Source organism: Limanda limanda, chromosome 22, assembly GCF_963576545.1.
Source record: "Limanda limanda chromosome 22, fLimLim1.1, whole genome shotgun sequence".
Classification (NCBI taxonomy): Eukaryota; Metazoa; Chordata; class Actinopteri; order Pleuronectiformes; family Pleuronectidae; genus Limanda; species Limanda limanda.
This window is the reverse complement of record NC_083657.1, coordinates 3,102,003-3,127,081: the sequence shown is the minus strand read 5'-3', so window position 1 is coordinate 3,127,081 and position 25,079 is coordinate 3,102,003. Positions and strand designations below refer to the sequence as shown.

Genomic DNA, 25,079 nt, shown 5'->3' with positions numbered 1-25,079 from the left:
CTGCGGATAAAAGAACAACAACAGTGATAACGGAAACATGGACACTGTGGGTTTCTGCAGACACAGAAAAATGCTGACTCTCTCTCTCTCTCTCTCTCTCTCTCTCTCTCTCTCTCTCTCTCTCTCCCCCCCTGTCTTTCTCACAACCCGGCTGCCTGGCATGCGTGCAATCGATGCCCGTCTGGCATTCACTGTGTCAACAGGCATGGGAAAAGTTAATCAACAGCTTGGCACTCCTGCGCCCTCCATCCCTCCATCCCTCCATCCCTCCTTCCCTCCTTCCTTCCCTCCCTCTCTTTCCCCTGGTTTATTGTTTACCCCGGGTCTGTTTATTGTTTATATGGGAGATAAAGTGGGTTTGTCGGCTCCTGACCTTGCACCTGTGTTTTCATCATGAAACAAACTTTCGGGGGAATCCACAGACTTCTGATTTACTGTGGGAAGAAGCTACGCCTGTGCATGTTATTATCCTGTAGCGCCCCCTGGTGGTGCGAGCTGTGGCTGCACACAAACAGGATGCACAATTTTAATCAGGAGACTATTTTCTTCGGAGCATATTTGGCTTTTTTCTTTCATTTCGTAAAGTGCACGAAATGACAGGAAACTCAAATGTCATTCAGTAAAGTTCATTGACTGTCCCCTTATGAAACTACATTTAAATTCACCTGGAAATAAAAAACTCATTCCTGGATCTGCACCTAAATGAAACTTACGTTCTGTTTGTTCTATTTTATTTGTTTCACCTGTTAAAAAGTTGATATATATTCAAAGCCACAGAAGTCAGTTGAATATAAATATCTTAAATTGTCTTGTTTCTCTGCAGAATTGCAACGGATGCGTTGGAGCCAGATGTGACTGCAGTGGAGTGAAAGGAGGCAAAGTACGCACAATGACACCGAACACACAACACCGTGGACAATGTTCAAGCAACACAAAAGCTAATTCTAGGGAGATATGACAAGAAACTGCACAACAACGCTTGTGTGTTAGATTGTGTGTTTCTGCTAAACATGGATGTAGAGATAACGTGTTTGTTTCCGTCATGTATTTGTCTTTGTGTGTTTAATGTGTGGATGTGAGTTTGTGGAAGGGGAAACATGTTTGTGTAAATGTAAGAATCCATCGCAGTGACGTGTTCTGTGTCCCGGTGTCTCAGGGTGATCGGGGTTTCCCAGGTCTCACCGGACAGCCAGGGGTCCCAGGGTTCCCCGGACCCGAGGGGCCAATCGGAGGCAGAGGAGAGACGGTGGGTTTTATGTTTTATCTTATAAATATATATATTTTTTAAAAACCCTGATGCCTCTTACTGTTGAAGAATCATTATTGTGTCAAATTAATCATGTGTGTTTGTGTGTTTGTTTTCCTCAGGGCAACAACGGGCCAGGAGGACCAGGCGGTCCAAAGGGAATCAGAGTAAGAAAATCAAATTTAACTTTTTTAATCTTTCTCACATTTATAAGGTCTAATAAAAACAAAACAAAATCAGTAATAGGTCGAACCCTGAATTTTCCTGAGCCTGGGTTGTAACGTCCTCACCTGGCCAGCAGGTGTCCCCATTTCTCTACATCTCAAATAGTCTGAGACCCGAAAGAAACTAAAATCTTTTCAAGATTCAGATCAGATTTCTCAGGTGTTTCCTTCTGTCAGTGATTTAATTTAGAATTTTTTACTTTCTCAACTTGAACTTTTTAGCATTTTATTGTTCAAAGGCTTTGTCCTGCACTTTGGTCCAAAGTTTGTGATTTAAACTTTAGAAAATAAACTTATATTTCTGCACTGATATTTATCTTCAACCTGCTTTTATTGTCTCCTGTTCTTTTCCTTCAAGTCTTTATTGTTACCCTGTAACTGCGTCTGGAAAGATGCTTAATTATTACATTTTATTATTATTAAGACGACTGACCCTCTCTTGAACAGGGGCCTCCGGGATTACCAGGATTTCCAGGAACACCAGGTCTTCCGGTGAGTTTTCCCATCGTCGAAAATTAATCTGAAATTATTTTCCTTACTTTGATAAAACGCAGACGTTTGAACATGAGGTTTGCTTTGTGTCCGTCAGGGTCTGCCGGGTCATGACGGACCCCCGGGCTCGAGAGGCGTGGCAGGATGCAACGGAACAAAGGTAGTTTTCAATAATCTGACGAAATATCGTTCAGAGAAGAAAAAAAACCCTGAATTCTCTTGCTCCAAAGTTGATTCCTTTGAAAAACCATCTTTCCTATCAAGCTAGTCCTTCCCGATTCCAACAGTTTGCATGTTTTTAATTTTCTGTTTTTAAAAGTCGTGCATCCACTTCCTCTTCCTGTGCTCTGCAGGGCGACCGAGGTTTCCCAGGAAGTGGAGGGATCCCAGGTCAGCAGGGTCTGTCGGTGAGTCTCTGTCCCGGTTTCTAACAAAAAAACAGCGACGTCTTTGGTTTCGATCTTTTCTCTGAAACTTCCTCTTCTTCTTCTTCTCTCCATCACAGGGACCACCAGGTCTGCCGGGGGCAAAGGTCAGTTTACCCACACGTTTTTTTAAATTAGAAATTATACAAATGTGACTGGGAGCCTTGGAAATACTTTATTTAGATAAATCCTCTAGAATAAAAAGTGAGATTTAATTAAAGAGGCTTTGAAGGTGTTTAAAGTTTGAATCCTCGTCCCCAGGGAGATCCAGGAGACGTGATCTCCACCAATCGGTTTGGAGAACAAGGATCAGTGGGATTACCGGGTGTACCAGGAGAATCTGTAAGTCGTCTACACTTCTGGAACTTGAGCTCTTTAAAGGTGTACAACGTTTAATGGTGTTGCGTGTGTGGTCATGTGACAGGGCCAGCCGGGCCCCTCTGGTTCTCCAGGTCCACTCGGACCCCCAGGACCCAGAGGTTATGAGGTAAAATTCTCCTTCAGCTCAGTTTTAACTCGCAGCGTTTTGCTGGAAGATGGTGAAGTAAATGGTTTCTGGTGTTTTTCAGGGTCGTCCAGGTCCTCCCGGTGCTCCCGGACCCAAGGTCAGATGATTTATTCTTCTTCATCTTTCTCTCATCCCACTGATCATAAAAAAAAACTTTCCAACAAGACGCGTCTCTGCTTTTTCTTTGCAGGGAAACATGGGTTTGAACTTCCAAGGACCCAAAGGAGAGAAGGTAAAGTCTGACCGTCGTTATTTAACTTCCTAACTTCTTCTCAGTCTAATGTTCCTGAATCTGATTTGGTGGGTTTGTGTGTGAACGCAGGGAGAACTAGGTTTGCCAGGACCCGCCGGTCCTCCCGGTCAGGTGGGAGAACAGAAGAGAACCCCCGAGACGGAGATCCAGAGAGGAGACAAGGTGACGCCACCGACCTGAACCTGACCCGGTTCCTCACGTCCTTCAGGGACAATCCCCTTGTTCCTGTAGATCAGAACTTTCACCACCAGGCAACTGAACTAACTTTAAACACACTAGCCAGAAGCAAAGCTAAAATAAAAAATGTACAAATGAACAAAGAACACTACACATACTTTTGAAGGTTTTTTTTTCCACAAGTGACTCAGTAACAGCTCGGGAGGAAAAGGCTGCAACTCTCACATTGGCCACTGGATGGCAGCAGAACATAAATGATTCCAATCTCTGCATATTTACACCAAGTTTTAGACTAAACACAAACTCTCAGTGTTTATTTTCAAAGCAACACATTCCTTTATTTATATTTTTCCTCTTCTTTTGTTTATTGGATTTTCAATTAACTGAACATTAATTAAGTATTCCTACAGTTTTTAGTTTAATAGTTTTATAATGATCTGTTTTCTTTTGCTTATTGGATATTGACATTGGAGACAAACAGGAAAAATAAAGAGAAGAAGGGAATTCACAGCAGTAAATAGGTCCTTAATTTACCATTCAACTACCAGGACGCCACCAAGGCTTTCAAGTTCCCCAGAACTTTAAACTCTTCAGTGTGACCACAGTCGATCGTGAAGGGAAACTTTGAATTAATCGTTTTGTTTGGTGCGTTCTCTCTCTCTTCAGGGCGACCCGGGACAGAGCGGCCTTCCAGGAGATCGAGGTTATCCAGGTCCTCCCGTGAGTATCTGTGACAAAAAAAAGGAAAAACCGAATAAGAAAATGTACTTATTGATGATCGGTCCACGTTGAATCAGCGACTGACTCGTGTGTTGTGATGTCAGGGCCCCTCGGGTGGACAGAAAGGAGGAAAGGGCGAAGCAGGAGAGGCAGGAAAACGAGTGAGTACCGACACAAACACAAGTTCACAGCTGCGTTAAACTTATCACGAGCCTGGAAAACTCTTGAAAAAGGGTCTTCATAATAAGTGTATTTCAACAAAGTACATCTAGAAATGCTCGTTTGGATTTCCCCTCGATCACGACCACTTTTTATATTTTCATGAACATTGACACAAACACATTTTTTCTTCTTCACTGTCATTTCCCTCTGAAGACAAACCATGACTCCTCATTTTCCTCTCTCAACAGGGTAAACCAGGCAAAGATGGCGACCCCGGTCCTAATGGATTCCCTGTGAGTTACATTTGATTTTTTCAAACATTTAAAGTTAAAGTAAATCACGTCAGTTGTTCACACGTCCAACTTTCTATTGTTTCCTCTTCCCCCTCAGGGAGGCAAAGGAGAACCCGGCCAGCCAGGTCCTGCAGGCAGGGACGGAGAGAGAGTACGGCTTCATCCATCGATTATCTATTTGATGATTTATATAGAGACGTTTGAGATGTATTGATTTCATTATTGTTGTGTAAATATCATCTCAATGTTTCTCCTCAGGGTCTGAAAGGAGATCGTGGATTCGCAGGCCCACCTGGACTGGTGGGTTTTTTGTCTTTTACTCATAATGAATTTAACTCAAAGTCCAAAGCATTTGTTTTTTTTAATGGAGAATTGAGCAGCATCCAAATGTTTTCATCTAAAAACTAACTTTTGTAACGTATAATCGCCTGAGCGCTCTTGAGCAAGGCAGTTTCATTAAAAGAGCTCAAGCGGCTCCACAAGTATGTGCAGCCGGAAATAAAGAGTCAATACTCCTCACCTAATACACCTCAGTGCACTACACTCTTTTCACCGCTTGGTGGTGACATTTCTCTCTGTCGTTTATTTTCTTTGACATTAAAGTTAAAATAATGTAAGTATAAATATTTAAAGGACTTTTGAGTATTTGCTCTGGAATTCATATATTTGTATATTAAGTAAAAGTCTTAAATATTTGTCTGAAACGTGTATTTTGTGTACTTAATATTGTTTTAATATGTACACACACAGTGACGTCTTGCTGCACTACATTCTCATGACCACTAGATGGTGCCATTTCTCTCTGTCTCATTTAGATTTTATGAGATTTTTCAAAATAGATTAAAGTTTTTAATATTGTCAATATTCGAATACAAATATTCCTAGTTATAAAACCTATGTTTTTATGAGAATTAAAATTAATATCTTTTTTTCTGTACTAAAAGGTGATTGGCGGGGGGTCAGGAGGGGGGGTTGGTCAGAAAGGTGAGCCCGGTTTCTCCGGTTCCCCTGGATTCAAAGGAGATCGAGGACCAGCAGGTAAAACACACAACTCACATAGAAACATTCAATTACTTAATCGACATTCAGGTCGTTCAGAGGAGTGCACGCAAAACAGTACAGAGCTAAAAATAACAAACAGATTTTATCACGAACCATAGAAGTAAAAATTAATCGATTATTTTGTTAATTCGTTTTTTTGTTCATATTTTCGATGGAAATTCCGCTAAAGTTCTGATGATTTTCTTTGATTTCAAATGTGAAATGTTTTTTCTTGTTTTTACATGAAATATAGTGAAATTAGACAGTTAAGTTAATATTGAGAATAATTGTTAACATAAGAAATTTGATCGTATTAGCTCCAACTGTCAACTGAGAATAATTGTTAACAGAATAAATTTGATCTTTACAGCTACATATGAATATTTAAGTAGTGAAATTAATGATAATATAAATAATAGCAGGTTAAACATTGTCCTCCTGTCCACTTTAAGGTTTGGTAGGACCGCCTGGAGCACCAGGACGTCCAGCCACCGGCGGCGGCGGTCAATCGGGACCTCCAGGTTTCCCCGGAGAGAGAGGTCAGAAGGGAGAGAGCGGCTCTCCGGGGTACTCTCAACCAGGAACCCCAGGAAGCTCGGGACCTCCTGGTCCCCAGGGACAACCGGGGCTTCCTGGACCTTCAGGCACTGGAACAAACTGCATCCCTGGATCACCCGGGTTTCCCGGTGTGAAGGGAGAGCCGGGTTACCCTGGACAATCGGGTCAGAAAGGTGAGACCCTGCTGCTGTTTAAAAACATGGCAGATCAGAAAGTGTTGTGCAGACGTGGTCCAACCTGATGCTCTGATGCGGTTTCAGGTGATAGGGGCGAAACCTGCGTGAACTGCCGCGGTGACAACAACCCGGTCCCAGGAGTCCAAGGACCGCCTGGACCACCCGGATTCCCAGGTAAGACCCCAAAGCCCCATTCCTACACAGAACATTTACAAAGGTTACACAGAACATTAACAGTTCTGTGTAGGAATGTATTAACTGTTACTACTGTTTTAACTGTTCTTTCACATAACTCAGGAGATGTGTGTCAAAGTTCTCCAAGAGACACATGAGGGGGTCCCTAGAATATTGTTGTTCAGGAGGGAGATTATTATTATAATACGTTAATGCAACCACTCAGACTCACATGCTCAAATACTTGGTTCGTTTGTGTAGAAACACACAAACACACGACGATGTAACACAAATTAGAAATCTTCGAGTGAAGAAAAAACACAAGGAACCAGAGGAAACCTGATGTTGTGGAAACTGAGGAAATAAAACGTTTTAACAGTGATTCACTCATGAGCTGCAGGTGGAATGACAGGAAGTCAAACCTCCACAGACAACACAAGCAAAGACATTTCAAAATAAAACAGGAAGTAAGACAGTGAAGCTAGCTGAGTTTAGTTGAGTCTAACTAGTACTGGATTCTCAATGTCACCGTAGAATTTATACAAAACTCTTCATGTCATTATTTACCGTCAGTTATTTAAAGATGAATGTTTTGTCCTGGATGCTCGTGGTTTATTTTTCTGTAATCTTGCCGTCATGATATAAATGAAGAGACTAACTCTCTTGTTCCTTTTCTTCAGGAACTCCCGGCAGCCCAGGATTTAAAGGAGACAGAGGATATCCAGGAGGTCCTGGAGGTGTTGGCCCTGCTGTGAGTGGTTCTCACTTCCCTTAAAGATCAAATACTATCCTTGGAAATCTAGTCCACATAAAAAAAAGTCTCTCCTCTGTGTCTTGCCATTAGTCAAAGTTTTAATCTCACGGCAGAAGTCAAAAGGTAAAATCCAAGATACCAACAACCTATGGAATTATTTTCTCATCCTTTTGCCTCCAGGGTGGCCCCGGCCCTCAAGGTTCCCCAGGGTTCCCCGGAGACAAGGGTGACCCCGGTGAGTCCATCGCAGTGGCTGGTGGGCGTGGAGATAAGGGCGACTCTGGGTTCCCCGGTTCCCCGGGTCTGCCCGGCGTGGACGGGCGACCTGGTCTTAATGGACAACCTGGATTCCCGGGGCCCAAAGGAGCTTCTGTAGGTGCCGTTTTCTTTCCAATATTTAGATGCATTAATCAGTGTGTGGTTCATTTCATAACTAATATGTGCGTGTGACTGTGTTCTGTAGGGCTCACTGCAGGTTAAAGGAGAACGAGGACTCCCTGGTGAGCCAGGTGGTCCTGGTATTCCAGGTGACAGGGGTTCGCCAGGTCCCTCCGGCTATGGAGCTCAAGGGCCCTCCGGAGAAAAGGGTAACCAGGGCGTCTCGGGAAGACCTGGAGAACGCGGTTCTGCTGGTGAGAGGATCACTTCAGATTCATACAGTGATGATGCAAATAAGAAGCTGATTTCCTGCTTCCCTTCATACTGGGGATCAGGGGCAGTGCCTTGCTCAGAGTCATTTTAGTGAGGATGGCAGTTGCTCGCTTGGGGATGTAACCGGAGTTGCATATATTGTGATACTTACTTGTTCTTTCAAAGTAAATATTGGCCTGAATTAATTAATTCCCATTTGAGGAACGGGTCCATCCAATGAACACAAATCCATTCTCTGACCTTCGACCTCTGCCTTCTCTCACCATGCAGGTGCTAAAGGTGAACCCAGCAGGTCGGTGGGAGAGAAAGGTTCACCAGGATCCCCCGGACGGGATGGAGAGCCTGGACCCGCCGGTTTCAAAGGTACAGAGTCATGACTTATCCTGCATTGTACACGCAGTTCTCACATGTATTCGTTGTCTTATGTGCTTTGCTCTTGTGATCTTCTGTTCTCAGGTGAACCAGGTCCCGCCGGATCGTCTGGTTACCCTGGTTCACCAGGAGGGAAGGGTGAACCTGGCTACCCTGGCATCGGACTCCCTGGATCCCCAGGGTCTAAAGGTAAAGACTCCTTCCCTCCTCATCCTCCTGCTCTGTCAATACATCTCTTCTTCCTTCCCATTTTGCCTCCATGCAACCTTGTTTCCTTTCTCCTACAGGATTCCCAGGTCTCTCCGGGCAGCCAGGATCTCCTGGAGGACCAGGCAGACCAGGAATAGATGGAATCCCCGGCCAGCCTGGATTTCCTGGAGCCAAGGTAAATGCAAATGGATGAAAGTTAAAGAAAAACATGAATAAAATAGGAAATTCATTAAGTGAACTTGAAATGGTTGATAAGAATATAACTAAACAAAATTAAATTAAAATCTCAGAGAACCTGACCTGAAACTAGGATTATATTCTCTATAAGAGACTAAATGTTATCTTTGTGTATGTGACAGGGTGACCCTGGCTTCGGACTTCCCGGCCCACCTGGTGTACCTGGAATACCCGGATCTAAAGGTTTCTTTGGACCAAAGGGAGATGCTGGTTTCCCCGGTGGACCTGGTTCACCAGGAAGATCTGGATTTGATGGCGGCCCAGGAGCCAAAGGTATTCTATAGTTCTGTTTTTCATGTGACAGTTCTGAACTGGTCATCAGCACAACCAAGCTGAATCCTCTTCTTCCTTTCCAGGCGAGCCCGGTTCATCTGGTATCCCTGGAGCTCGCGGCCCCCCCGGACCCCTGTCCGGTGGCACAACTGGAGCCCCAGGCGCCCCTGGACTTCAGGGCCCAATGGGACCACCAGGTTAGATTTTACCGTGAGATGACCACAGATTTGAAAGTTTTTCATTTTGAATTTTACTAACTCTCTGTCACTGTTACAGGATTCCCTGGATCAAACGGAGGGAAGGGTGACCCCGGCCCTCCAGGTCTCGACATCCCCGGTTTGCCAGGAGACAGAGGAAGTCCCGGTTTCCCAGGTTCTGCAGGACCAGCTGGAACCCCAGGACCTCCTGGAGGGCCTGGACGAGATGGCCTGCCTGGATTCCCAGGTGAAATCTATCTTCATATCAAATAAATCACATCAATCAGATTAAGTGGGGCTGATCAAAACCTACTTAGCACTGTTGTTGCTTAATTTAGTCAAGTCACAGACTTGCTTTTGTCTCAAGCTGACTGACAATTAAATAGTCATTTACTTTCCTTGCTGACTTACTATTTATCAGTTCTTGGTGTTAACGCTCCTCTCTGATTGGCTGCAGGTTCGAAAGGTGACATGGGTTCCATGGGAGCCCCAGGACCCTCCGGAGGACCAGGAGGCCCAGGAGGACCTGGTGCTTCTGGACCTAAAGGTATTAAGCACACACAGAGTTTATAAAGGATTTTATACATTATATAACTTTAACTGAGTATGTCATTCTGAACACTGGTTCATAGTCTCTCAGCCACGAGGTAGAATATGAAATGCATCTTTAAAGTATTGTGCACAACCTCCTAATTTGACTAAATGCTACTTTATTTCTATAATTTATTTAAGATTTGGTGACAGTTAAATTAAAGCAGCGACATTAAACTGTTCTTTCTGCAGGTGAACCTGGGTTCTCAGGCAGAGACGGTGGTCCTGGTGGTTCTGGCATTAAAGGAGATCGGGGTGATACCGGTCTCACAGGACCCCCGGGTGTCAGCGCCCCCCCAGAGGCACACAAAGGAAACAAAGGAGAGCCAGGAATTCCAGGTAGGGCTGAAGACACCTCCACTGCCTCTTTAGTCATTAAATCTTATGTCATGAGTTATAATTCAATATATAACACACATTTCTAGTCACTGTATTATTATATGTTTTTTTTTGCGCTCCACAGGTGGATCAGGTTATCCAGGTCAGAAAGGTATCAGTGGTCTCCCGGGAGACCCAGGACTCCCAGGATCAGATGGTCGCCCTGGAGTCTCCGGACCACCAGGTATAGTTTGGACTTCCAACACATACACACAGAGACACATATACTCACACATGCTCATGCAAATCGATCTCTTACGTGCCACTTCCATGGTGTGCAGGTCCCAAGGGAGATCCAGGACTCTCAGGAGGCCCGGGAGGACCTGGAGGTCCAGGAGCGAAAGGCGCCATGGGAGAAATGGGATTCCCTGGTGAGTTTAAATGTCTCACAGCTCTTTGTCAAGTCTTTGTTTTGCAAAAAGTTATTCCTAAATCAGGATTAAATGTTGAAATACTCAAAGAACAATGTCATAAATGCTGTTGTTGCTCTGTGTTCATCAGGACCAGGAGGACAGAAGGGTCTACCCGGTCTGTCAGGTCGGTCAGGAACCCCGGGACAGCCCGGAGGACCTGGTTTCCCCGGAGCCAAAGGTGAACCAGGTTCTGCCGGAGTTGGACCACCTGGACCAGGTGGATTCAAGGTACAAAACTCAGCTAATGAAAGTTTTCTCATACAGAAAAACATCGAAGTGCAGAAGTGCAGATTCAAGCTTTGCTTCTTTCATGTTTCTCGTAGGGTGAGCCAGGTCAGTCCGGGTACCCTGGAAGTCCAGGACTCAAAGGAACTCCAGGAACACCCGGTCTCCCAGGTTTACCTGGAGGTCCAGGTTCCAAAGGTGATCCCGGCCTCCCAGGATTCCAAGGTAGGTTTAAAAGAGATACTCAGAAGTTGACGTACATTGAAGAAAGACACTTCAAACAACTTCCACCAACAATTCATGAAGGAAGTCGACTTTGAGGGCTTGGAGCCATGTTCAGAGCTACATGGAAGTTATGGAGAAGTTCTAGACTCTGACAACATTGACTCATGCGATGTCCACCTCTCCCTGTCAGGTTCTCCTGGTGTCCAAGGTCCTAAGGGTCTTGACGGGGGTCCTGGCTCCCCAGGTCTCAACGGAGCACCAGGTAGACCAGGAGAGTCTGGCCGACCTGGAGGACCAGGTTTTTCAGGGGATAAGGGTCAGGCAGGTCGGGATGGAATCCCAGGACCGGCTGGAGTCAAAGGAGAGCCCGGTAAGGCACCCGCCATGTTGTTCGGAATAAAATTAATTTAACGTTTTATATTTTTGATTTGATTCATCTCACCTCTGATGCCGTTCTTCTGCAGGACTTCCTGGTTTCGGCGGCCCCGGTGCCTCTGGGCTTCCAGGGTTGCCAGGTGAGTTCCCACCCCTTTGTGCACTCTATTACCATCACTGTCCGTGCACTAACGATCTCTACCCTCACTTTATGTTCAGGGTCAAAGGGAGACCCAGGTCTTCCCGGCCCCACTGGCAGCTCCGGTTTCCCCGGCCCTAAAGGAGATGCTGGCTTCCCTGGTAACCCTGGGCCTTCAGGACTCAGCGGCCCCCCTGGCCCCTCTGGACTGGCTGTGCAGGGTCCCAAAGGACTCACTGGTCCCCCCGGACCCCCAGGACGAGCAGGTAAAGCACATGGATGCATGCCCTCACGTGTACCGCCGGAGGTTGCTGCCTGGTTTTGTGATAGACTCGATCTGATCTGTAGGCAGAGTAATGGTTTGATTTCCATTTTCCACAACATTCAAAACCACCGGACGGTTGTATTCTTAATTTATAGGATAAACATTATCGATGATATTGTGAAAACCAGGCAGCAAAATGGTGGAAAATGCACTTTTAAACGTAAATGCTTTCATCTCTGCGCCGGTTGTTGATTTGCATGGAACCGATCGCTGTAAGAGCACCTGTCTGGTACCTGAGCACCTTCATGCACCCCCCCCCCAAGCTCCCCCTCTCCGGAGGAAATGTTGGGGGCGTGCTCCTCACCCACAAATCATTGTTTGTCACTGGGGGGGGGGGGGTTCGACCACAACCCAAAGAGAGCATGAGTTCCTCGTTCATGTGTTTTCATCCACCGTCCTCACGTGTCCTCACCCCTTCGCCCTGGGAGGCTGTAATCAAGTCATCTCTCCACAGCCCTGATGTTGTGTGTCTGTGTGTAACTGTTGTCGCTCTTTGACGTTGTGTGTCCAGTGTTTGTGGTAGCGTGAGATCATTTTGAAAAGAAAGCTGATGTGAAACAGCCGTGACAGAGACAAACTCGCAAAACTTCATTTTAATGGGTCAGGCGTGTGTTTTCCATATTTTTATCATCGTTAGCGAATCACATGAAAAGTCGACAAGATGTGAGTCGACCTCTCGGCTTCGTCTTAAACTTACTGAAGTCATGAATATTATATTTTTATTATTTAATTTAGCACGAGTCAAAACATCCAAGATGTTGACAAACCTTTGATGATTAAGAGGACAATCATTTTAGCGTCTAGTTGTGAGTATTGTGAGTTTGTGTCTGGCTTTGCTGTCCTGACCGTGTGTGTGTTTTATTTTTGTTCACCCACCAATCATCATCAGTCACCTGCATGGGCACTGTTTGTCCCAGCACAAACACACACACACACACACACACACAAACACACACACACACACACTGAGAACAAGCTGACACAGTGTTGGAAATTGGAAATACACAAAAAAAGAAATCTCTTCTTAAGCACAGGCAATTTCATCAGGTAACAAACAAATGAATAAGAATGTACAATAATACAAAAATCGAAATTTGGCTGATAAACACGCTTTCAAATTATAATATTTACAATCAAATCAGAGCTGAGTCACAAATCAAATAATCAGTGTCAGCTCCGACCACATGATGGCGCTGTGTCACGCTTTGAAAAACAACCACTCGTGTTATTGTGGCTGTCGGGTTAATGAATGTTGATGCTATGAAATATCTGTTTCCTGTGGCTTGGTCCCACCCACACGTGGTGTGGCCCCGCCTCTTGGCGTGATGACTCGTGCGTCCGGCGGCCGCAGGTCCCTCAGGTCAGATGAACGGCGTCCAGACTCTTCCTGCACGAGTTTAATCTCACAATCTGATCAGCTGGGAAGAAAATTTCACCTGAAAAATGCATTTTCCTTCGTTTCTCACCCTGAATAACTGTCGTCTTCTCACTTTTCACGCACACTGACGCTAGTGTAACGCACTGTTAACAAGTAAGCACCTTCTGAAAGAACTCCTCTGTTTTATAATGAAAGAAAAATATTTATATATATATTTATATATATATATATAACACACCCAAAATTTGAAAATGGTCACAATCAGCATGTTCTGTGAATCACTTGTGTAAATACGAGTCCAACACAGATTGTTTAATAGTTCAAGAACACACACTTAGAACTAACTCACCTGAAGCAGGAAGTCATCGTTGTTTTACGTCTCTTTTCATTTGAGCTGGATCTTATTTACATTTTGTTTGTACGTAATCGTAAAATATTTTTGGAATATTATAATTAGAAGATTCAGTGTGGAGAATTTAGTGCCATCTAGTGGTGAAGTTGCATAATTGCAGCTGAATACCCCCTCACCTGTTTGAGTGATATTTTGTAAAATACTTTTTTAACACTGTAGCCATCTTTGGATATTTTATTAACAGCTAATTTGGAATAAAGACAGAGGCAGGTTTGTGTTATTTCACCAGCTCCTCACTGTTAAGGTTAGAGATCTATAATTTAAAACAGCCACAGATCTGTGTGAAGTTTCTGTGAATGTTTCTGTCTAAACCAGCTCTTCTGTTTTTTTGCCTCATGCCCTCAACCCGCCTCCGCTTTACCCGGGAATTCTGGGAACTCTAGGTCCTCCAGGTTAGACTCCACTGGTGTGATGCTTGATCTTTTATGACTCAGGCTCTTCAATTGTGCGGAATGTGATGTGTCTCGTATCGGGTTCGGAAAAATGAGTGTGAAATGAATTTACAGAGATTTTATTGCCTGATAATGAATCATGTGATGTGTAATTATTTTAATATGCGTTCTGGTGCTTTTTACAGGCTGGTGATTTAACATATATGACAACTGAATGTCCTTTGTTGTGTATTTGTCGTGTTTCATGTGTGTGTCAATGATTGTAAAGAAGCCGGGATCAGTTCGTCTTCCATTCACGGCTTTATAAAGATGTATATTTATTTATGTAAATTCTAAAAACAAAAACGAAACCACAAGTGGAGGCAAAAGAAGAATTTTCATCCTTTCCGATCAAATGAAATATTTTAGTGGAATTGTTGGAATCGTGTTTTAAAGTCCAAAAATCCATGTTTTTTACTGATGGACGGAATTATTAATTTATTAAATGATACTGTACTTGACCTTTGACCCTTTGGCGTGTGCGTCTGAAGGTTCAAGCGGCCCGCAGGGTCCACGCGGACCGGCAGGAAGTGGCGGCGTCAAGGGAGAGACGGGTATCTCCGGCGCTCCTGGTCAGAACGGCTTCCCTGGACAGAAGGGAGAAGCTGGTACTCCAGGATTCCCGGTAAGATCATTACCTTACATTTCTTTTTTGTTTTTAATGATTACATTTCTGAAGGATCTTAGCGAGAGAGATGTGATGTAACCGTCTGCTCTTCTCTCTTCCCAGGGTTCCTCTGGTCTTCCTGGCGGCAGCGGTATAAAGGGAGACATCGGTCTGCCTGGTGTTCCTGGATTCCCTGGTTAGGCAACAATCCTCAAAATCCTCAAAATCCAGTTAATTCTTAATCTTAATCATAAACAAAGTCTGTCTCTTGTCTTTTGACAGGATCCAAGGGAGACCCAGGAATCTCCGGTGGTAATGGTCTTCCTGGAGATCCTGGAGAGATTGGGTTTACCGGTGGGTGAACACACGTGGCGTCACAGCAAAACAGAATCTGTGTTTACAAAAATGACTATTTTTGACTAAAATAATTTCCCTCTGCAACCTTTGATCTCCAGGCCCCCCCGGTGAACCTGGCACAGCTCGGCCTATCGTAGTGAAGGGAGAACCAGGACCCCCTGGATCTCGCGGTCAGCCTGGCGGCTTAGGACAGCCTGGTTCTCCTGGACGTGACGGGCTCCCAGGTGGGTCAAGCTGGACTCTTTGATCATATTTCTTGCACCAATGATATTACCACTAGTTTCATAAATCACAACCTCATTCCCAAACTGTTGTCAGGTCAACCTGGTAACCCTGGAGATCCGGGTACAGACGGTCCCCCTGGCTTCAGCGGCCCGCCCGGCAGGAAAGGAGACACCGGACCCGCCGGTTCACCTGGTACGTGAAGCTCAGGTTATCAACCCTGGTGGTTCTCACCCAAAGAAGGAGAAATCAAATTTATTTCATGACAAAACAAGAGATTGGCTGAACTTTCCACAAATCCTCTCCCGTCTCTAACGTGTCCTCCCTGTGGTCTCAGGTCAGCGTGGTTACCCTGGTCCTCCGGGTTCAGACGGTCCACAGGGTCAGCCTGGTACCCCGGGAACGGCCTCTGCAGCCCACGGATTCCTGATCACCCGTCACAGCCAGGGTACCGAGGTTCCCATCTGCCCGGACGGCACCAGCGTCATCTACGACGGCTACTCGCTGCTGTACGTGCAGGGCAACGAGAGGGCGCACGGCCAGGACCTGGGTACGAGCCATCTTTCCTTTCCGACTTCAGCAGGAACCCGAAGACGCTACGGTCCTGATTTACTCTCGTGTCCTCTCTCCGTCTTCCAGGCACGGCGGGCAGCTGTCTCCGCAGGTTCAGCACCATGCCCTTCATGTTCTGCAACATCAACAACGTCTGCAACTTCGCCTCCAGGAACGACTACTCCTACTGGCTGTCCACGCCCGAGCCCATGCCCATGTCCATGGACCCGCTCCGGGGGGAGGGCATCAAGCCGTTCATCAGCAGGTAGGACCGCCCACAGGGAGGAAGAGGGAGGAGGGAGGAGGAGGGAGGAGGGAGGAAGGAAGAGGGAGAAGGGAGGAGTTGGGAGGAGGGAGGACTAAGGAGGAGGGAGGAAGGAGGAAGGAGGAAGGAGGAGGAATGAGGAGGGAGGAGTTGGGAGGAGGAAGGAGGAAGATGAAGGAGGAGGGAGTAGGAAGGAGGAAGATGAAGGAGGAGTAATGAGGAGGGAGGAGTTGGGAGGAGGAAGATGAAGGAGAAAGGAGGAGGGAGGAGTTGGGAGGAGGAAGGAGGAAGATGAAGGAGGAAGGAGGAGGAATGAGGAGGGAGGAGTTGGGAGGTGGAAGGAGGAAGATAAGGGAGGAAGATAAGGGAGGAAGGAGGAGGGAGGAAGATGAAGAAGGAAGAAGGAAGAAGGAAGATGAAGGCGGAAGGAGGAAGGAGGAAGATGAAGGAGGAGGGAGGAGTTGAGAGGAGGAAGATGAAGAAGGAAGAAGGAAGATGAAGGAGAAAGGAGGAGGGAGGAGTTGGGAGGAGGAAGGAGGAAGATGAAGGAGGAAGGAGGAAGATGAAGGAGAAAGGAGGAGGGAGGAGTTGGGAGGAGGAAGGAGGAAGATGAAGGAGGAAGGAGGAGGAAGGAGGAGGGAGGAAGATGAAAGCGGAAGGAGGGAGGAGGAGTTGGGAGGAGGGAGGAGGAGGAATGAGGAGGGAGGAGTTGGGAGGAGGAAGGAGGAATATGAAGGAGGAAGAAGGGAGGAGTTGGGAGGAGGAAGGAGGAAGATGAAGGAGGAGGAGTTGGGAGGAGGGAGGAGGAGTTGGGAGGAGGAAGATGAAGGAGGAAGGAGGAGGGAGGAGTTGGGAGGAGGAAGGAGGAAGGAGGAAGGAGGAGGGAGGAGTTGGGAGGAGGAAGGAGGAGTTGGGAGGAGTTGGGAGGAGGATGGAGGAAGGAGGATGAAGGATGGAGGAAGGAGGAGGGAGGAAGGAGGAAGATGATGGAGGAAGGAGGAAGATGATAGAGGAAGGAGGAGGAGTTGGGAGGAGGGAGGAGGGAGGAGGAGTTGGGAGGAGGGAGGAGTTGGGAGGAGGAAGGAGGAAGATGAAGGAGGAAGATGACGGAGGAAGGAGGAGGAGTTTGGAGGAGGGAGGAGTCTTAACTTGCCGTCTCTGTGTGTGTAGGTGTTCGGTGTGTGAAGCTCCAGCGATGGTGATCGCTGTTCACAGTCAGACGATCCAGATCCCGGCCTGCCCGGCCCGGTGGGAGGCTCTGTGGATCGGATACTCCTTCATGATGGTACGACAGGAAACACCACACGTCTAAACACTTTGTCTACACAGTTCAGTGCCTAACCCTCCCTCCCACCCCCCCGCAGCACACCAGTGCCGGTGCAGAGGGCTCCGGTCAGGCCCTGGCCTCCCCCGGCTCCTGCCTGGAGGAGTTCCGCAGCGCTCCCTTCATCGAGTGCCACGGCAGCGGCACCTGCAACTACTACGGCAACTCCTACTCCTTCTGGCTGGCCACCGTGGAGCAGTCTGAGATGTTCAGGTACGTGTGAGAAGCTGGGAGAAAACGGTCTCTGAGGCGCCTTAGATCCTTTTGACTCCAGATGTTTCTATCAGATTAAATATCATTTCCCACAGTGTATTAATCCATCCGTATTAAAGGCCTTTCACCTTTGACCCTGACAGGAAGCCACAGTCGGAGACCCTGAAGGCCGGGAACCTACGGACGCGCGTCAGCCGTTGCGTGGTCTGCATGAAGAGGACGTAACATCCCACACAACGAGCCCACCGCTGCCGGGGGGGGGGCGCCCAATCGTTAGCAAGAGATGATTGGATGATGGGGGGGACAAGTAGCGGGAGGGGGGTGGTCACCGTGGCGACATGGTGGGATTTCCAATGGTGCGTTGTCTTCCGGTTAAAAAAAACAACAACACAAAAACAACAAAAAAACTTCAACTTAAACAATGGTGCTACTGTGCGACACAGCTTGAGACAAAAAAAAAAAAAGAGAAAACTGACGTAAATAAATCTTACATTCAGTCTTTGTTTTTCTTAAGAAGTACCTCAGAATGAAAGCAGACACAAACCCACGACGTGGTGCTAGATGGATGTGCGACAAGAAAAGCGTTCATTGTTCTCTTTGACGTTTTTTTTATTAAAAAGAACAAATTACTTTACGACGTTGGTGCAACACAAACACACGAGACGCTGTTCATCGGTTTCCAGACAGAAGTGCTTTATTATTATTTCTTACCGATGAGGACTGGACGGTTACCAAATCGGCACTTTGTGACTTCGGGACTTCCACGATGAGATGCACTGACGCTAGCTTTCCTTTCGCGTGACTGACTGACTCCGCCTCTTTCCTTTCTCTCTTTCTCTGTCGTCGTCCTGACGCGTTTCGTTACATTCGGCGGGTCGAACCCTGCGATGGCGCGCATGCTAACCGTCAACACCTTCCTTCTCTTAACCTTTTTGTAAGTAATGAAATGTGTATATTGTGTAAAACACCTTTTGTTGTTAGCGTGTTAGGTCTTCAGTCGGTCCGTTTGTTATCAATTTTCCAGGTTCTTTTTAGCGCACAAACACACACACTCACGCATTCACATACAAACACACATATATTCACACACGTCTACGCTCACACAGACACACACAACAACTCAGATATTGTACAAAGGCTTTTATGAAAGAAAACAGTATTTTATATATATATAATAAATATATATTTGAAAAAAAGAGGATTCAAAGGTATATAAACTTTATTTGGCTGTGGGGAGATTGTTCACCGTTTTCAACCGAGGTCTCGCATTTCACCGGAAAGTAAAGCTTAACTACTGAGCACAGACGGAGCCATTTTCCCTCAAACATTATTTTTTTGTATGATATTAACGATTGCCAATCGCTTAAACCTTTTGTATTCAATTTGTAGAATTAATAAATGTTGAACTGAAATAAAGGGGATTTGCTTGTAGGTTAGTCTAATGATTTGGGGAATGTTACCGATATTTTTTTGCGAGAAAGGATTCAAATGTCGCTTTTTGGCTCCTTCACCGGGAGAAAGAAAACGTGGGATTTGTTTTGTTTTTGACTTTTCTTTAAAAGACATTTCCAGGTGCTGGGCTTTGCTGTAGAACCGAGGGTCTGGGTTTCTTCTCAGGATCCTTGTTTTACACCCAAAACCTTCAAATCCACTTCGGCTGACTTTGAGCCTTTTCTCCAAAACTGGTTGAACCGCAGGCGTCATTTTGAATCAGGTGTTAACGTGACGCGGACGTTTCCCTCGCACCGGGCGCCACGACCCTGATGTACTGTAAGTCTGCGAGAGCTGTTTGAGATGAGAGGGGGGGGGAGAAATATTTTCCTGTGATTTTTTTTTGTTATTTTTATTTTTTCAAAACTGCTTTTATGAATTCTAATTTTATCAAAACTGGGTTGAGATTAAAAAAATGTGTATTAATGTTTTTTTTTTCTGTTTTGTTTCCATGTTATGTTATCCAGAAGTTGTTATAAACTTTTAAGACTGAAATAAATACGATGTCCAAAGTGTTGTCTCCTGGAAATGTTTCTTTGTTGCAGAATCTCTGAGTTACAGACTTTTATTTTGAAAAATTGGTAAATTGGTGTTTAGGATTGTGTCGGTTGTTTAACAGACTCTGAAATATCCGACATTTATGAATAAATAACAGCAGCTCAGTAAATGATTCAAACTTATATATAAACCATTCATGTGAACAGTGATGAAGTTTCAGTTTCTATTGACACTTGACTATAGAAATCTTCACTGCAGATAAACCAGGTAGGATGAACACAACTTTCTACACAGGCAGGTCAACAACAGGCACTGCTTTCTTCTTCATACGCAGGAAACCTTGTGTTTATAATATATTAATAATCATAAAGAACAGTAGAGGTTCACGCCCAGGGGCAGAAGGGGTAAATGTCCGTCTTAATGCCGGAGCTGCAGCTATTGTTTCGGTTTCATAAGCCGGTTGAGGCAACAGGCTTTCTCGGCTAATCTACTTCCTGCGTCGTCCCGGCTGAGCCGCGGAGACAAGAGAGGATCGGACGTGGGGGGGGGGGTCTGTGTGTTTGTACGCAGGCCTGTTGTCTCGGCTCTTTAAGCTGTTTAGAGCCACCGCTGCCTGCTGGTTCCCGGAAACACACGCTGATCTGTTTGTCTGAGCAGGTTTACCCCCCCCCCCACCCACCCTCCCTCCCCTGCCCTCCAGCTTCCATGGGTCTACATGTGCACAAAGGTAAGTTTTGGACCCACAACAGAACACAAAGCAGCACATCACACGGCCGGCGGCTGGCCGGGCGGCTCCCCCGGTGCTTAAGAGAGCCCATCCCATTACTAAAAACGGGATTAGATGTTCCCTGAGCTAAAAAGGCCCAGGTGTCCTGCCAGAGCGTCCTTAAGCGAGATGTGGAATCCCTCCTCGGCTGGAATCAGTCCGAGAGCATCGGCCACACGTGCGTGAACAGTTACACTTAAATCTAATTGAACACAATTGAGAATCATGACAATCCTCTTCCTGCATCTTCATCCTTCTGTCTCCTTTACTGCTCCTCATTCAGAACGGGTCTAATTCTTCTGATCGTACTTCTTTACCAAGTGGAAAGAAGTCTGATGGTTTTATTTCAATACCTCCTTCCATGTAATACATAAACACAGCGACATCCTCGTGCAATCATCCAGTTAAAGGTGTTTATCATCAGTGTAATTTAATACTTTTGATTTTATTCTGTTTTTCCACTTCCACGTGTTGTCTCGTCGACCTCGTTTCGACCATCTGCTGCTGGAACAGGTCGATCCCCCCCCACCCACCTCCGACATGGGATCAAGAAAGTTCATCGTATCATGTGATCATCTTGTTTGCGTTCAACAACAGCTCCGGTGTGTCGCCATGGCTACAGAGCCAACGCCGCTGCCATGGTTTTTTTTATGTTTTCAGGGGAAAAGACGAGTTGACGGATCTGAACAGAATCTGAGAGGAAACGTGTTACATCTCAAAGTTTCATCTCAGACTCGACGAGTGAGGATGAGAAAAGCAGCTGATCGATCTGAGACCCGGGGGGGGGTGCTGTTGAGTCAATGGGTTCAGGCCCCCTGCTGTGAGACGTGGAAATAAGACACAGTTCACTGAAACTCTGACGCACCCCCTTGTTTGTGTGTCTGACGAAGATGCTAATAGTCAAACTAATAGTTGAAGAGCTGTGAACATCTGATCTGCTCATTACACTGGTTAAGCTTCATGCACGTAAACACACACACACACACACACACACACACACTCACACACACACACACAGGCTGTTGTTTTGAAACTCTAGCACCAGTCTACATCCCCAGTGGTCTCACTGGTTCGTCCATCAGTAATGAAACTCCAGCGGGTCACATGCTGGTGTTGAAATGCCCCCCCGCCGCTTGGTCCACTGGCCTGGTGCTCATCACACACACACACAGACACACACAGTTATCTGGAGCCATCAGTCTAGAAGTGTGTCAGTCAGCAGGAAGGCGACGGCCATTTTTGCCATATTTGTTCAGCGCCATTTTGGAAACCGTATTAAAGCGTTCACCAGAAAGTAAATATAAGTGATGAACTCTTTTTTGGCATTTCACATTTTATTAAATCCGCCTCAGAGATCACGTGATCATGTTTCCATCATCAGCTCTTCTCACCACAAACTCTCAGATGTTTTGATATCCTCGAACACGTCACAAATACTGTAGCTATGAGGACATATCATTTATTAAATATTTCCTGCCGAGCCGGTTGCAGGGGAAATTCTCAGCACTAATTGACATTTAAGTTGATATTTTTTAATAACAAAAACAGACCCGCAGGCTAAGAGTGACCTGGGTTCATATCGGACGAGAGAAGTGTCTAAACGGCAGAATTAAGAAATCAGACGTCTAGTTTTCCCATGGAAAAACAGAACCATTGACTTCACAAGGTTATCAATCATCAGATCACTAGTCTGTATTTGGGTTTTCAAGAACCTGAAAGTGTTCTAATGTCTGGAATCCTTATAATTAATTAATATTCATGCATTCATATTTGATCTTAAATTATGTTTTGCCTGCTTATTGTTTCCCTCACTTTGTGACGACTGGTTTGAAACCAGTCGTCTCTAATTGACATTTAAGTTGATATTTTTGTCACCATGTTCTTTAATAACACAAACAGACCTAGAGGCTGAAGGGACAGAAGCTGAAACCGAGTTTTGAAAAGAGGTTAGGCGACTCTGGTTCAACTCGGACGAGAGAAGTGTCTAAACGAAAGAATTAATAAATCAGATGTCTATTTATACAATCTAAATTTTTTGCCCATGGAAAAACAGAACCATTGACTTCCTGTTGCTCATCATCAGATCACTACAGTGTGTGTTTGGGTCTTCAAGAACCTGAAAGTGTTCTAATATCTGGAATCCTTACAATTAATTAATATTCATGCATTCATATTTGATCTTAAATGCTATTTTGTTTGAAAGGTGCAGTACCACCAACCAGTGGACGGTGGTAAAGCACCTTAATGCCGTCGGCTTCAAAGAAACTCAATAAAATAAATCTCATTTCATTTGTTGGAGATCTTTGCTATCGTACATTTCCTCCGTAGAACAAACAGATGTAGAAGAGCCGATCAGTTATCGACTCACACGAGGAATCAGACCAAGCCGGCGCTGGTGCTCGTGCGGTGGATCAGAACTCTCCTCTCAGCTGACGCCTCATGACCAAAGTGGACTTTAGCTTGTTTTGACAGCTGGACTTTAGGACGCCGGGCTCCTGAGCCGGATCAACACTGCGTGACAACGCTGGAAAACACCGCATCCGCAAAACGGAGCATCAGGAGTGAGGAAACAAATACTGGATTTCTTATTGACACCCTTTCTTTTAACAGGGCTCAAAGGTCAAAGGGTCAATAAAACACACGACTCATCAGTTCAGCTGAGCAAAAGGAATCAGAGAACAAACTCAAACGTGTGTTTTCATTCACCGGCTCCACGAAGGAGGTCACACCCGGCTGCTCCTTCACTTGTTTGCACGAAACTACTAAACCAATTTCCACCAAACTCAAAGGGATTAGGCCTCAGAGGAACACGACACACGGATCTGGATTCAGATTAAGAAGCAAATGCAGGATTTCTGTTTAGTTTTAGGACAAATCAATCAGTGAGGTTCATCAGACCACTTCCTCCTTCTTCTAATATTTATAATATTAAGAAGTAGATAACAGATTCTGCATTGATGGAACGAGCTACATAACTTCATCAGGAATTTACCTGTGCAGTTACTTTAATATGTGGAGATCATAACTCATACTAGCACGAAAATATCACAGAAGCAGCTCCACAGATTTGTAATATATATTATTATATATAATATATTTCTAATTTAGGAAGTAGTGACCAGATTCTGCCTTGATGGAAGTACGAGCTTCATAACTTCATCAGGAATTTACCTGTGCAGTTACTTGAATATGTGGAGATCATAACTCATACTATCACGAAAATATCACAGAAGCAGCTCCACAGATTTGTAATATATATTATTATATATAATATATTTCTAATTTAGGAAGTAGTGACCAGATTCTGCCTTGATGGAAGTACGAGCTTCATAACTTCATCAGGAATTTACCTGTGCAGTTATTTTAATATTTGGAGAGATCATAACTCAAACTATCACGATCAGATCATAAAAGTAAAGACAGCTACTTTTACCTAACACAAATGATTTCAAAATAAAGTCAAAATAAATAAAGACAGCCGAGACCACAGCAGTTACATGAACACATTTTTATTGCAATAGCTCTATCGAAAGCAAAAGAGTTTTGATAAATATAAACACTATGCCGATGCTCAAATCGCCTCTGAGTACCTCCTCCTCCTACCCCCCCCCCCCCCCCGCCCCTTTCCCTCCACAAGGAAAAAAAAAAACGAGAGAAGAGAGAAGGAAAGGAAACAAAAACAAAAAGAGAGAGAGGGGGGCGGGCACCTCGCAAGGCGCCGATCATAACATGAAAAAAGCGACAACTTGAGTTTTTCCTTATTTACAGAAGGATTTCCATTTCCACCAGTTTCCTCTTCTTCCTTTGTTTGTTTTTTTTTTACTCGTTTTTCTTCTTTTTCGTATATAGGACGTACGTCGCTGAAAAATAATGCACATACACCTCCTCACTATCTCTTCTTTTCTTTTTTTTTTTAACTCTTTCTCTTTCCTGTAAAGCTAATAAACAACAGCATTCAACTCGGGAAAATAAGAGCACGAGTAGCCGGGGATTCGGTAGATTCGCCGCCCCCCCCCCCCCCCCCCCCGATCGACCCGCGCCTGTTAGCAGGGCAGTGACCATCGTCCTCATCGTCGTCATGGCGATGGTCAGCATCTCCAACTGTTAACTGTACTAAACAGCAGCAAATAAACTGTAATATAGTTACAAAAAATAAACATTAGGCGGAGGTTGTAACCCACGTATTTATACAAATAACTGCAAAAATGCCTAAGTACTCTTAAAAAAAATACTAGCCTTGTATCACTTAGTCTTCAGAGAAATAAGAGCCCCCCCCCCTCCCAATACAACAAAACAACCAAAAATAAGATGATTATTTTTTTCCCCTCTGTAAACTAGAATACAAAATAAATCAAAAAGGATAAGAGGAAAAAGAAAAGTTTGCATAATGATGCAGTACCCTACGTCTTCTCTGCGAGGATTATATATATTCATATATATATATTTATATTATATTATGTAGGTCTAATTTCTCCGCCCCGAACATGAACAATTCACAACAGCTGATTTTCCAACATCAGAATCAGTAACATGGAGAGTTTTGAGGTTGAATTGTTGCCAAAATAAACACAGATTCTGTGTGAATTTATTCAGATATGACAAAGAATTAAACGTGAGTGGGGGGGTAAAGTTCGACATGAAGGCAATCAGACGTGAACAACATAAATTTTCCAATAAATTAAGGGGGAATTATTCCAAAATCCTCCCAAAATCTAGCTCTAACACTTTGTTTTGCCGTAGCGTTAAAAA

At 45.0% G+C, this 25,079-nt stretch overlaps 1 protein-coding gene across 1 annotated transcript in view; it reads left to right on the top strand.

Annotated features, from left to right (window-relative positions):
* col4a5 (collagen, type IV, alpha 5 (Alport syndrome)) overlaps window positions 1–17,826 on the top strand; it is a 32,728-nt gene extending 14,902 nt beyond the window's left edge. Inside the window, exons 2-51 of the mRNA XM_061066619.1 lie at window positions 824–880; window positions 1,157–1,246; window positions 1,369–1,413; window positions 1,918–1,962; window positions 2,060–2,122; window positions 2,316–2,369; window positions 2,468–2,494; window positions 2,649–2,729; window positions 2,812–2,874; window positions 2,957–2,992; window positions 3,086–3,127; window positions 3,218–3,310; window positions 3,992–4,045; window positions 4,150–4,206; window positions 4,456–4,500; window positions 4,598–4,651; window positions 4,759–4,800; window positions 5,445–5,538; window positions 5,994–6,272; window positions 6,360–6,449; window positions 7,130–7,200; window positions 7,384–7,575; window positions 7,667–7,835; window positions 8,125–8,217; window positions 8,311–8,415; window positions 8,514–8,611; window positions 8,796–8,946; window positions 9,030–9,143; window positions 9,223–9,390; window positions 9,601–9,690; window positions 9,927–10,073; window positions 10,198–10,296; window positions 10,394–10,483; window positions 10,614–10,753; window positions 10,849–10,975; window positions 11,166–11,345; window positions 11,440–11,490; window positions 11,570–11,755; window positions 13,166–13,174; window positions 13,988–13,996; window positions 14,527–14,660; window positions 14,766–14,838; window positions 14,925–14,996; window positions 15,098–15,223; window positions 15,318–15,416; window positions 15,559–15,771; window positions 15,861–16,038; window positions 17,209–17,323; window positions 17,403–17,575; window positions 17,719–17,826. Of these exons, the coding sequence (XP_060922602.1) occupies window positions 824–880; window positions 1,157–1,246; window positions 1,369–1,413; window positions 1,918–1,962; window positions 2,060–2,122; window positions 2,316–2,369; window positions 2,468–2,494; window positions 2,649–2,729; window positions 2,812–2,874; window positions 2,957–2,992; window positions 3,086–3,127; window positions 3,218–3,310; window positions 3,992–4,045; window positions 4,150–4,206; window positions 4,456–4,500; window positions 4,598–4,651; window positions 4,759–4,800; window positions 5,445–5,538; window positions 5,994–6,272; window positions 6,360–6,449; window positions 7,130–7,200; window positions 7,384–7,575; window positions 7,667–7,835; window positions 8,125–8,217; window positions 8,311–8,415; window positions 8,514–8,611; window positions 8,796–8,946; window positions 9,030–9,143; window positions 9,223–9,390; window positions 9,601–9,690; window positions 9,927–10,073; window positions 10,198–10,296; window positions 10,394–10,483; window positions 10,614–10,753; window positions 10,849–10,975; window positions 11,166–11,345; window positions 11,440–11,490; window positions 11,570–11,755; window positions 13,166–13,174; window positions 13,988–13,996; window positions 14,527–14,660; window positions 14,766–14,838; window positions 14,925–14,996; window positions 15,098–15,223; window positions 15,318–15,416; window positions 15,559–15,771; window positions 15,861–16,038; window positions 17,209–17,323; window positions 17,403–17,575; window positions 17,719–17,800 (4,965 nt within the window). The 3' untranslated portion in view covers window positions 17,801–17,826. The remainder of the gene's footprint in view (window positions 1–823; window positions 881–1,156; window positions 1,247–1,368; window positions 1,414–1,917; window positions 1,963–2,059; window positions 2,123–2,315; window positions 2,370–2,467; window positions 2,495–2,648; window positions 2,730–2,811; window positions 2,875–2,956; window positions 2,993–3,085; window positions 3,128–3,217; window positions 3,311–3,991; window positions 4,046–4,149; window positions 4,207–4,455; window positions 4,501–4,597; window positions 4,652–4,758; window positions 4,801–5,444; window positions 5,539–5,993; window positions 6,273–6,359; window positions 6,450–7,129; window positions 7,201–7,383; window positions 7,576–7,666; window positions 7,836–8,124; window positions 8,218–8,310; window positions 8,416–8,513; window positions 8,612–8,795; window positions 8,947–9,029; window positions 9,144–9,222; window positions 9,391–9,600; window positions 9,691–9,926; window positions 10,074–10,197; window positions 10,297–10,393; window positions 10,484–10,613; window positions 10,754–10,848; window positions 10,976–11,165; window positions 11,346–11,439; window positions 11,491–11,569; window positions 11,756–13,165; window positions 13,175–13,987; window positions 13,997–14,526; window positions 14,661–14,765; window positions 14,839–14,924; window positions 14,997–15,097; window positions 15,224–15,317; window positions 15,417–15,558; window positions 15,772–15,860; window positions 16,039–17,208; window positions 17,324–17,402; window positions 17,576–17,718) is intronic.
* The last annotated feature ends 7,253 nt before the right edge of the window (window positions 17,827–25,079 follow it).